Genomic DNA, 12,568 nt, shown 5'->3' on the forward strand with positions numbered 1-12,568 from the left:
CAGTTTTCTCGTAAGTTGATTCCTTCAAGGATTTTAAATTCCTTTCTCATACGAATCCAAGATGTAACTTGCCCAATAATTTGATTGCTAAGAATATTATCAGGGAGCGATTTCTTATTAAACCTTCGATTATTCCACTCTTTCCAAAGGGCCCAGATGATGTGACCAACGCAGCAAGAGATTAAAAGTTTTCTAAGTTTTGGGAGATTAGCCTTAGTGATTGTATGAATAGTTTCTGTGAGGTTTTGAGAAGAGCAATACTGCAGGCCGATTTTGTTTATGAAAGTGGTCCACACCGAGTGAGCATATTTACACAACAATAATATATGATCCGCAATTTCAGTGGAGACAAAGCAAAACGGGCACATAGGATCGGCAACCTGAGTTCCGTGACGTATTAACGAGTCCGAAGTCAATATTTTATTTTGGCCAGCCACCCAGATTAGGAATTTTGCTCTTGGAGGGGCGTGCAAAGTCCACGCAATTGTAGAGGAGTGACCAGATTGAGCAGGGGGGTGAGAAGAGATTTATATGCAGTTGAACGTACCTTTGGGACAAGGAGTCCAAATCAGAGTATCAGGAGCATTGCTTACGCAAACCACAGATAATTTCGTAATAAGATCAGCAACTTCAAGAGTTTCTGTTTCTGTTAGAGCTCTACGGAGATTTAAGTTTCAGTTACCAGAGTTCTGCCAGACCACTGAAATATAATCGTCATTGTTCCTTGCAAGAGAGAAGATTTGACAAAAGCTAGAGTTTAGGCTAGCCTGGCCAATCCACCAATCCGTCCAAAATTTTGTCCTATTTCCAGATCCCACATAGCACTTGACAGATTTTTTAAAAACAGGGAGCAGGGCTGCGATTTTTTTCCAAACAGGAGATAGCTTGTTATACCTTCCTCCTTCAGTCCACCATCCGGAGGATTTGTTTGCTTTACCGGCCACTATATTCCGTCAGATCAGAGACGGAAACATATTGAATTTCCAGAGCCATTTCAGAAGAAGAGTTGAGTTAGTTGTTGCAGTGTCACGAATCCCAAGACCACCCTCAGCATAAGGCTTACAAACGTCAACCCATTTTACAAGACTATTTTTTCCCCGTTTTGCCCTCCCCATAAAAATCGTCTTTTCAGAAACTCGATTCTCTTGCTAACAGAGACAGGACAGCGGTACAGGGAAAGAAAATAAGATGGAATACCATGTAAACAAGACTTGATCAGAACGTACCATGTAAACCACTGTTTGAAAGCACCTTTACTCAAATGATTTTTTAAAAGACTTCAAAGAGATAGTTTAGCTCAATACTGCTGGCCTGACTTTGTAAAACGCTCCTATATGCATGAACATCAACATATTAGGGTCTCTATCCCTTTTTGATAATGTTCTTTTCAGATCCAACACCCCTTGTTTTTTTTTTCTTACAACTGCTTGTTCTTTTTCACTCTAAGCTAAACTTCCTTGCAGTTAAAGTTGATTATGACAGACCTGGCATTCCTGAACTCCTAACTTCTAGCCTAAACCCTTATAACAAGATCCCTATGAAACCCATTTGAGTGCTGAAAAATAAAGGAAATGCACTACTGTAAGATTATCTACTGTAAGAATGTTTGTGCTTCTCTTATACCTTGTTAGAAGGTTTTGTGCTTCTTTGGCTTAATTTCCATGGTTAAAATGTTAAGCACCTAGCCAATACTACCCAAAAGACCGGCCTGTTAGGAGCGGAAGGCATAGGTACTTAACCCCAGGACCATAACAGTACACCCCACCTTCGCGAGCCAACGTCCACAGCGGCTTAACACTCAACGACGGGTGCCGGGTCAAGATCCCATAATCCCTTACGGCGACCACGTCCGAGGCTCGCGACACCCATGCCGGGGCTCCCCTCAGGGATTCGAACTCACGACAAGCCGACGACCACGACGGTGCAGCGACACTAGCCCAACCGCAGCCTACCAGTAATTTTAATCCAGCCTCTGCACCCTACCAGTAATTTTAATCCAGCCTCTACGCACCCGAGAATCGAACACGCAACGTGGTGCCCGCTCTGATACCAAATGTTAAGCACCTAGCCAATACTACCCAAAAGACAGGCCTGTTAAGAGCGGAAGGCATAGGTACTTAACCCTAGGACCATAACATAAAACATGCATAATAGGTTTAGATAGTACTAGTAACATGTTTGATGTAGTGAATAAGTCACAGGTGACAAAGAGACAAACTGATAAGAGGGTCTGAAATAACAAAGAAAAATAACAGTGCAGAACGGAGAAAAAATGAGGAAATCAAGAGAAGCAGAAGTTTGGGGATAAATCCTGAACTCAAAAAAGAAATTGATTAAAACTGTAAGAGAACATCCTAAATTTAGTATATTAAAACAAACTTAGTTTCTTCTGCATTTAGGCTGAAATAAAATTTTAGGTGTAAAATTCAACTCAGATAAATATGATAAAAAAATATCTTTGACAAAATAGTTATGCCAATCCTGTAAGGGTTTAGACACTAAAAAGTTTGTAAATTTGGATCATTTCTTAAAATCTAATATAGACAAAGAGGACATGTTGCTGGTAATACCAATATTAGGAGATTGCTAACCCCCTGACACAGCCCAAAAAATCAAAATCCTAACTGGAACATTACCCACCCTCAGCCTCCCCTGCATTCCCATTTACTCATGCCAGAAACTAGAAAAACAAAAAACACCCACAAGATAAACCCAACCAACAGCCTACACACCTCACCAGCGATTCTCCCGCAACCATTCTTGGGCAGATCATGGACGCCTTCCCAGCAAGAAGTCATGAATCCTATACACAAAACCATCTTTTCTGAAAGGCAATGATTTCGGAAATCTACACTTCAAATAACTTTCAGCCACAAGTGCATATAACCAAGCTCTGGGTGAAACGAAGGTGAATCTTTGATTCCCAGCCAGCTGAAGTAACAAGCCGTTCAAGAAACGGTAAGGAGATGGCTCATGGCTCAAGTAAAAACCAGAAGTCAACCACAAAACAGATGCCAAGCTCTCTACCTGAATCCATCCTCAGTTAAAGGACCATTATGATAATGACGCATGGGAAAGAATGTTGGAGTTTGCAGAACAGTTCCAAGCAGCAAAGAAGAAGTGGAAGAAATGATTATCTTCTCCTGGAATGTAAGAGGGGCTGGAAGCTCTAGGAAAAGAGTGTTAATAAAAGCTCTTCAAGCATCAAGAAAAGCTCAGGTTGTAATTCTACAGGAACCAAAATCTCAAACAATGTCTGATTCTTCAGTCAGAGATCTTTTCTATATCTCTCGGCCCGGTTGGCTTGGCCGAGAAGCTTGCGCTTCTGCTGGAGGAATTTTAGTCACCTGGGATTAAAGCTAACTGGGAATTTTTGAATTGCAAAATCAATAAATTCCTCTTGTCCACATTCAAGGACAAAGAGGCTGGAACTGTTTGATGTCTAGGGAGAGTATATGGGCCCAGTAACTACAAGCGCCATTCTAATCTATGGGATGAGCTATCTCAAGCAATGGACGACTGGAACACACCCTGGCTGGGTACTTCAACACTATCTGATTCTGCAGTGAGAGGTTCCCTCCAGTACCTCACAACAGTCTTCACTGGAGTAACTCACAGCGAAAGTCTTTCACGTGGATTAACTCGCGGCCAAATCCAATCCTGTCCAAGTTAGACCAATTTCCGAGCACCGATAATTGGCTCCAGATTTACTTGGACACCTTAGCCTTAGTTGCAGATGAGGCAGTATTTGATCACTGGTCTATCATTTTGGACACTAAATCAAGCAGTTGGGGCCAAAAACCTTTCAAATTTGGGAACTCATGGCTTGAGGATAAAGATTGCTTCAGATTCTTGGAAAATTGGTGGAAGGAAGAAACGGTGAAGGGTCCAGCCAGGGGTGCCATTGCCATGAAGCTGAAATCCTTGAAATTAAAGTTGAAACAGTGGTCCAAAACTACTTGAGCATCTTTCTCTGCCCAAAAGGACACCCTGCAATCGCAAATCAATCCTCTCAACCTCCTCAAGGAAGGTAGACGCCTTCCCCCTTCAAGTTTTCAGATTGCATTTTTACCTCTATTACCCTTCAAAACTTAATCAATCATGACGGAATTAAGTGGAAACAATAAGCTAGATTCCAATGATTGAGAGAGGGGGATGCAAACACCTGCTACTTCCAATCCATTGTCTCTGCTCGATGTCAGTCTAACAAAATTAATTCCCTCCAAATCAATGGGAAATTAAATTCCAAATACCTGAATCCGTCACTAACTAAATTCCCTCTACAAGAAGAATGTCACAATCGGCCCTTCATTGACCAACTTCAGCTTAAGATGCTTCCAAGGCCCAACGAGATTGGCTAAAAAGACCTTTTACCGCTAAAGAGTAGGAAGATGCAATTTCTCTGATGCCCCTGCACAAGGCCCTTGGCCAGGACAGCTTCAATAGAAAGTTTTACCAAGCGGCCTAGTGCTTCATGGCTGAATATGTCCATAACATGATGACTGACTTCTACAAAAATAATCACCATCAGGAATACTTGTGTGTCTTTCATCTCTTTGATGCCCAAGAAAGATAATCTTGAGGTGTCGAACTTCAGGCCAATCAGTCTAATATCCAGCATAAACAAGATAATCTCCCGAAACTCTGACTCAACAGCTCAAATCAGTAATCCCTCGTCTAATCAGCAAAGAACAAAGCCCCTTCACAAAAGGAAAAATCATCCTTGACACTGCCATCTGTATGCAAGAGAAAGCCCACCGTTTCAAGAAAGGATCAAGCCCAAGGATTATATTAAAGCTAGATTTTGAGAAGGCTTTTGACCATGTTTGCTAGCAGTATCTTGATTCTTTAATGGGTTGCATGGGTTTTGATCCTAAATGGAGAAGCTGGATCAATAGTTGCATATCCTCAGCCCCATACTCCACCTTGATCAACTGTAGCACCTGTGGCTACTTCAAAGGATTCAAGGGGATTAGGCAACGAGACCTTCTCTGACCCTTTCTCTTTAATATTGTGGCTGAAGGAATGAGGGGTTTTATTGGGCTGGTGAAAGATCTAGACAGGCTCTCTACTCTGTTTCTAGATGATAGATTGAACATTACTATCATCCAATATGCAGACAATACCATTATCTTTGGCGAAGGATTGATGAACCAGGTTATTCACATAAAAGCCTTTTCCATATCTTCAAGCTAATTTCGGGACAAAAAATATATTGGCAGAAGTCCTCATTATAGGGTTTCAACCTCACCCTGTCATAGCTTGATGACTTAACTTCCTGCCTTGGCTGCTGTGCAGCTTCTACACCAGGCACCTACTTGGGGCTTTCCCTTTTCACTGGAAAAATCAATAAGACCCTTTGGAATCCAATAATGGAAAAACTGCAAAATAGGCTCTCCACATGGAAAGGTAGAACGATATCGAAAGCCAGGCAGATAATTTTGATTTAACGATGCTTATATGGTATTCCCACATACTTCTTATCCTTCCTTCACTACTCAACAAGTGTTTACAAAGACATCAAAAAAAATATGAGGAACTTACTCTAGAAAGAATCATCAGATAGCTTCAAGCATCATCCAGTAAAGTGAGCAGATGTATGCAAACCAAAAATTCGAATAGGGTTGGGCATTAGAAGAATTATGGAGGCTCAGAGACCCCACCTCACCAAATGGTGTTGGCAGCCTAATGTCAACAGCAATCTTCCCTGGATTCCTATGATTAAAAGGAAATTAGGAGAGCTGAATGAATCAGGGCACATTGGAGAAAGTTCTTTAGCCCATTTTTCACCCACTTGGAAATACATTCACAAAACCTTCAGCCAATTAGCGCCAAACACCTGAATCTTTGCTAGAAAAGGAAGTTGCATTCACTTATGTTCAGACACCTGGAAGTCGACTCTCCTCTCAAAACCCAATTTCCCTGCCTATTCAACCTGACCAGAAGACCATTTGCTCTCCTATCTGATTTTCTACTGAATGGCTCCCTCCACAAAGTAAACTGGAGTTCCCACTTCCAGCACCATCTTAATGACCTCGAGGCGGCTGAATTCAGCAATCTCATGGTTCAAATGGATCAAGTAGCAATTCCTTCCTCTGAGGCAGACAAACTTGTCTGGTGTCTTACAGCCAATGGCACCTTCTCCACTGCATCTTGCTAAGGCCTCTTATCAGCAGGTGATGAATCTCACTGTATTTCAACATCTTTCCAATCTCTTTCTGGCCCCACAAAGATCATACTTTTTGCATGGAGTGCTATCCAAAGGAAGATTCTTACAAGAGCGAACCTAATTCGGGGTGGAGCACTCATTCCAAATGCTGATTGTGCTATGTGTGTGCAAACTGAATCAGTTGAACATCTCCTCCTGCGCTGCCCATTCTCCTGGCAAATTTGGAATTATTTCTTCAGCAAGTTTCATATGCCAAGTTGTCTCCCAAGTTTTCTCCCAGCCCTCATCTCTCTTAGCACAAGATTGCGTCTTCAAGCATTGCAGAAAACCATGCTGAAAGCCTGCTTGACCTTCATCCCGTAGTGTATTTAGAGCAAGCGGAACTAGAGGTGCTTCTAGCAGTGCTTTTCTCCTCGGCTAAATGTTGCTAACCAAGCCTTATCTCATATCATCTCCTGGTCAAAATCTCTGGATGTTAGTGGAGTCTAGATGCGAAGTAACTGGTTTCAGGTCTCCCAGTTAGCCCACCCATCCTATCCCCCAATGTTGATCTGGCAACTCCTGCCTCATCAGTCATTAAACTCAATTTTGACTGCTCCACTTAATCCCAATCCCTCTGGATTGGAGGAGTTTTGAGGAACTCATCAGGTATCATTTTAACCTCCTCCACGGGCCCCGTTGGAACTTCAAATTCTACAACATCCGAGCTTCAAGCCCTTAGGCAAGGGCTCAAGATATTCAGCAATAGATTGCATGGACCCTCCATGTTTAAGGAGACTCCAGCAACATCATCAATTGGTGCTCAAAGAAAACAGATCCTCCTTAGCGTTATTAGAATGTCTATCATGAAGGCCTTAATCTAGCAACAGATATTATTTGTAATTGGACCATGTCCACAGCTCAGTAAATAATGATGTTGATGCTCTTGATAAGGATGGGGTCTCCCTCCAATCTCATATAGCTAGAGGGCCCCTTCCCTGATGTATTTTTTTTTTTTCTTGACTTCAGGCTTAATGAAAAGTGTTTTTTTTTCTCAAAAATTGAAGTCAATGTACATAGAGCAGCCAATAGTGTGGCTGACTCTCTTGTCAAAGAGGGGGTTTCCCTCCCATATCTTATTGTTAGAAACCCCCCTTCTTGATGCATTTCCTTTGCCTTCAGGCTTAACGAAAATGCACCTTTTCTCAAAAGAAAAAATATCAATACTAGGAGCAAGCTGAACAATTAAGAACCAACAGAAAATTTAGTATTAGAATAAGAGAGAGAGAGAGAGAGAAGACACCATGAAAATGTGAGGTCTGCATTTGAAACCACTTGCCACAAGTGGAAAAAACCAGTAACTATTTTTTCTTGATTCTCTGATTTTTTCTTTAATCAGCTAGAGGCTTTCCCCGAATTCTATAAGCTTAATTAGTCTAGTCCGTCCTTGTAAATATGATAGTTCAGAAGTGACACTGGCTAATAAAATAACTAAATGCCTGAAGAACGGATTCTGAAAATACCTTAGAACTACCAGTGAACGATACAAGAGGGATGCGTGTATCTTCAGCTATTGCTTGACCAATTTCAGCTCCACCACAGAAGGATGTGAAAATTCCACCAGGTAAATTATTCTTTTCTAGGATACCAGCCACAATTTCCGTCATTGCAATAGTGATTAGAGGAGTTGTAGGAGCTCCTTTCCTTTGAGACATTTAGAGAGTGGCATAGTAAATGCACTTCTACAGTATTGTTATCTTGAAAATGTGTACCAAAATGGGTAGGAAAATATCAAATGAATCAGCATTTGCTCACCAGACCACACAATTGCCACAGACTAATGCAATGCAAGCATTCCATCCTGCAGCCACAAAATGCAGAAATTAACACCAAGCTCAAAGTAAACACACTGATACCAAGTCCTAACTTTGCACAAAGAAATTACTAGAATAAGAAGAGAGGACCTAAACTTAAGTAAGATAATAAAAATGAACAAGTAAGATACAGTTGAATACTTCCAGTATTACAACATAAACAAATTTAAAATCCATTTGAATTGTACTTAGCAACCCAAGTTCGAAAGAGTGTAGAGAATTACCAAGAACAGCACATGGGAAGTTAAAAGCGGTAATTACCCCTACTATTCCAAGGGGATTCCACACCTGCAATATCCAAAAATGTTGTTTACGTGCATAAAGAAGATTTTGACATTACCATCACAAAAGATGCAGAAAAAGATTCAAGTAATGCACCTCCATCATCGTATGATTTGGACCTGTTGCATAATGAAACAGAAAAGCCAGTCATTACAAGTGAAAGCTTCTTTATAAAGGATATCATTTAGTCCAAGCAGAAACTATCCATCACTGGCACCAAAGTTGACTTCAACAATGGTTGCCTAAATCATTTCTATAATTAGTTCTCAAAGCTGCAAGTCTGACTCACAAAGGTTGAGCAGTTCAAACACCATATAAAAAAAAGGAAGAAAAAGACAGAGATTTGCAAATGACGAAATTGATAAGACTTAACCAGAAGTAAATATAAAGATATGAAATTACTCATGCATCAGCTTCCGTTTTCACCTATCAAACATTTTAAACAAACATCTTTCATAGCTAAGTTTTTTCTTCAGCTCTTGAAATATTGCAAACAATGTCATCAAAACCAGGCCGAACCGGCCAATTCAACTGAGTTGAACTGGAACAGGACCCTTTGCCGGTTCTTATGTAGGCAAAAACCAGATTTATCTTAAAATCGGATGACCCAGCCAGTTAGTCTGGCAGAACTTAAATCACACCGTTTGAATCGGGTCCATCTTGATAATCAGTATATGAAGAGACATGAAAAAAAATTGTTGGAGAGAGGATTCAAAAAGGAGACCAAACACTTGCATGGAAAACATCATACCAGCATACCAAACTAGTGGATTGTGTCAAAAGCTAATGTAATAACAAATACATGGTAAAATCTAATAGTAGCATCCTACTTTGGTCCAACTATATTTGAACCCGGACTAACCTTGTTAGATCAAAACTGGCCATACTATCGGTTTGATGGCCGGGCCGGTTTTAATAACATTGTTGCAAACCGATTCAGTATTCATATTTGATCCATGTATAAACAGTTAATGCTACTTTTACAGGTAATTTCATTTCTTATGCACTTTAAATGGCCTCATGCCACATCCTCCCTCTTACCCATAGCATGTTCTGCATGAGGTCAAGGGAAGAATACAAGAACCAGTTTACAATCATGCTAAATTATTGAGAGGAATAAAACTATAATGAAGAACATTGAAGTATAATGAGCTAAAAACAAATGGAAGACCAAAAGAGAGTAGGAGCTCACGTTCTGAAGGTATTATTGATCCATTCAACTGTCGACTCAACCCAACAGCATAATCACACATGTCAATGATTTCCTGCAGAATACATGGCCCCAGAAATTAGATGAAACAGAAGGATCATACATTTTGTAAAACATGGATAAAAGCACCCAAAAAATTCCAAGTTAAAAGAAAAGGTAAACAAAAGTTGATCAGCAGAATACAATGTAAAGGAATTCTATCCTACTTGAACTTCCCCTATCCCTTCTGGGAGAATTTTCCCCATCTCAAGTGAAACAAGACGACCAAGATGCTGTAATTTGGTTCGCAGAGCATCACCAATCTGCCGTACTATCTCACCCCTTTTAGGTGCAGGAACCTGGCACGAGATAAACACAATAAATAATGAAAAGGGACCTACAGTGATTAAGTGACAACATCAACAAAACTATTAGTGATCCATCAATGACATTGACATAACTTTGTTGACCCACTAATACATAATTCATGCAAAATCATACATGTTAAAAGTTCCTTCTTACATTTGAATGTTGAACGCCATATCCTGGAGAAAGTTGAACCCAGGACCTAACTCTAGCCTTCCCCCTTCCCCTCCATGTGGCCATAGAGCCAAAAGGTTCAATTCACAAGTTTTTTTTTAAAGACAAAAATTAAGATTAATGCATCAACTTTAAAAAAAGGTGTTGGTGAACATTGAACATAAAAGGCCAACATTTTGAACCATTTGAATGAAACAGATACGCAAGTAAATATATGGCTCGATGATTAGTGTTCTTTACATAAGTCAATACACGGGAAAATCATTGGGAACATACTTTAGAGAGAGAAATTATCCAAGGCTGTGAATATTGTTATTAAGTGAGATAAAACGACCTTTTTCCTGAGATAAAATGACATTTTAATACTAAATACTGAAACAGATGCTAAGAAAATCATTAACATGTAATTAAAGTATAATAATATATATTCAGTCCAGTAATAATGTGAAGCATGAATAACTAGTAAGTATAAATATGTTTCCAGTAGTATCTCAGTTTGAGAATTATTTGAAGCAAAGAGCAGTAGTTACTAGAAACATATATTCCTCTATTACAAAGTTACAGAAAATGAGAAGTATAGATAGATGTGACAATGAAACGCCATAAAAAGAAAAGTAACTCCAAAACTTTCTAACTGATCCTACCAATGGATCACAATTAAGAAGCTATGAAAGTACATAGGAGATGTTAAAGCTAGCCCACTGTTTTTGCATTAAATAGTTGCCAAGCATGACAACTAAGAGCAGCATTTCCAGATGTACCATAATGACGCATAATTATTTTTACTAGGGGCACCTAAAAAGAAGAAAGGTTGTTCTCTTTTCAGCAAGATTGACCAATCAAACAACTGATAAAGTCATAAATAATGTCTCACATGTACATTCTATGTAAGGGGGGATAAGAAAGAACTAACTTGCATCCATATTTTAGCTGCTTCATTGCAAGCACGCATGCCATCCTCATAGTCTTCGATGGATGCTTCCACTACCTCAGCAATAATCTGCATGAAAAAGCCCGAATGAAAAACTGACTTCGCAAATCAAGCAAAACCGACAAGTAAAGATCAGATCCACTCACCGAACTACAAAACACAAGGCGAAAAGAGAAATCTCTGATGAGTTCATCAGACGATGATTGTCTAAAACTTTCTAAATACGGGTTGATTATCGGTAATATTAATCAAATTCGAGCGACCTACGGAGCTGTATTTTATTACGAAATACCTATTTCGGATTTAAAATCCTCAGTTCTGTAGACAAAGGAGACATGAAACGTTCATGTTCCACAAAGATTAAAATAAGAACGAATGATTAAAATCTTTCAACCGCCACTTCTTATTTTCATTTGATCAGGAGAATGAATACAACCGTGTGATGAGAATCAGAAGACATTAGGTCTACACCTGATTGTTGGCGGGATTGCTGGACACGACGACGGGACCATTTCCTCTCCAGACGCCGTTGACGAAGCAGCCCGGATTGCGAGGCCGAAGACCAAGCTCTGTCAAGAATTGGTGTTCTTTTCTAGCAAAGCCCATCGCTGCAAAATTAATGAATCAACAAGAAGAGAAGGGAGTGTCGAAGCAGAGATTGAGGTCCCAGCGAAGAATATAACGGAGTTGAGAAGTGCAGAAGATCAACGCAGTCGATGATCTAACATGCTGCGACGTGTTTTACTTCCAAATGTCAATCAGATCAGAACCATCGGCGGATACATGTCAGCATCGGCCAGTTCCGTGTACTCATGCTACTCGATTGTAGAGAGCAGACTACACAGTTGTTTGTTGTCTTTGTTGCGTGTACTCGGTCGAGGCATGGGAGTGGATAAGGACACAGTTCAAAAGGAATTATTATGTTTCATTAATAAAGTGTCAGGATAAAGGTCGCATGGATTGAACAGGTAACTCAACGAGAACCAACGTGATTTTTAGGGGACGGAGGTTTCTTCTTGTCGAACACGGGACAAGCGTTGAAAACCTTAACCTTTCACTACAAGATTCCTTCTTATGTCAACTTACATCAACCTATTTATTGAAAATCGTCCCCTTGTCTCTTCTAGTGGGCTACTTCATTTCAAGACCTGCATTGGGAATGGATTAGCCATCTTGGCAAAGTTGATCATGTAAGCCTTTGTTGTAGAAAAGAATGATATATCTATGCATCTTCTATTTCAGTTTTTGAAGTATTGAAGGTTTAATCTGCAAGTGACTCGTATAGGTTCCTCTAGACTCAAACACATATAGCGACCTTGCATGTCAGTTCTTAGGTATATTTTACTCTATATTTTGATAATGTTATGCACTAAGATAATCATAATCATCCCAGGGGTAATTCCCCTCAAATCGTCATGTGCCTTTCAAGTCAAGCTAGGACTTGTAATCCCTTCATCCTCATCATTTCTCTAGGACTTACTTCTTTCCATTGTCTCTCGGCTAGATATTCCTCCACTATTATTCTCATCATAACTTCTTGGGGTTCATCCTCATCATCACTGTCAACAACATTATGGTATTTTGATCACATAATGTTGTTAATT

The 12,568-nt window shown here is 39.9% G+C and overlaps 1 protein-coding gene across 1 annotated transcript in view; it reads right to left on the reverse strand.

Annotated features, from left to right (window-relative positions):
* Nucleotides 1–11,859, reverse strand: part of LOC137960103 (aldehyde dehydrogenase family 7 member A1) — a 29,521-nt gene extending 17,662 nt beyond the window's left edge. Inside the window, exons 1-8 of the mRNA XM_068807586.1 lie at nucleotides 11,436–11,859; nucleotides 10,947–11,033; nucleotides 9,721–9,852; nucleotides 9,497–9,569; nucleotides 8,401–8,423; nucleotides 8,247–8,310; nucleotides 7,964–8,009; nucleotides 7,672–7,852 (exon numbers count right to left, since the gene is read on the reverse strand). Of these exons, the coding sequence (XP_068663687.1) occupies nucleotides 7,672–7,852; nucleotides 7,964–8,009; nucleotides 8,247–8,310; nucleotides 8,401–8,423; nucleotides 9,497–9,569; nucleotides 9,721–9,852; nucleotides 10,947–11,033; nucleotides 11,436–11,570 (741 nt within the window). The 5' untranslated portion in view covers nucleotides 11,571–11,859. The remainder of the gene's footprint in view (nucleotides 1–7,671; nucleotides 7,853–7,963; nucleotides 8,010–8,246; nucleotides 8,311–8,400; nucleotides 8,424–9,496; nucleotides 9,570–9,720; nucleotides 9,853–10,946; nucleotides 11,034–11,435) is intronic.
* Nucleotides 11,860–12,568: the final 709 nt, after the last annotated feature.

The sequence above is a fragment of the Aristolochia californica genome, unplaced genomic scaffold (genome assembly GCF_029961685.1).
Source record: "Aristolochia californica isolate CCGP_79_NKW_82.1479 unplaced genomic scaffold, dmAriCali1.0.hap1 SCAF_3, whole genome shotgun sequence".
Classification (NCBI taxonomy): Eukaryota; Viridiplantae; Streptophyta; class Magnoliopsida; order Piperales; family Aristolochiaceae; genus Aristolochia; species Aristolochia californica.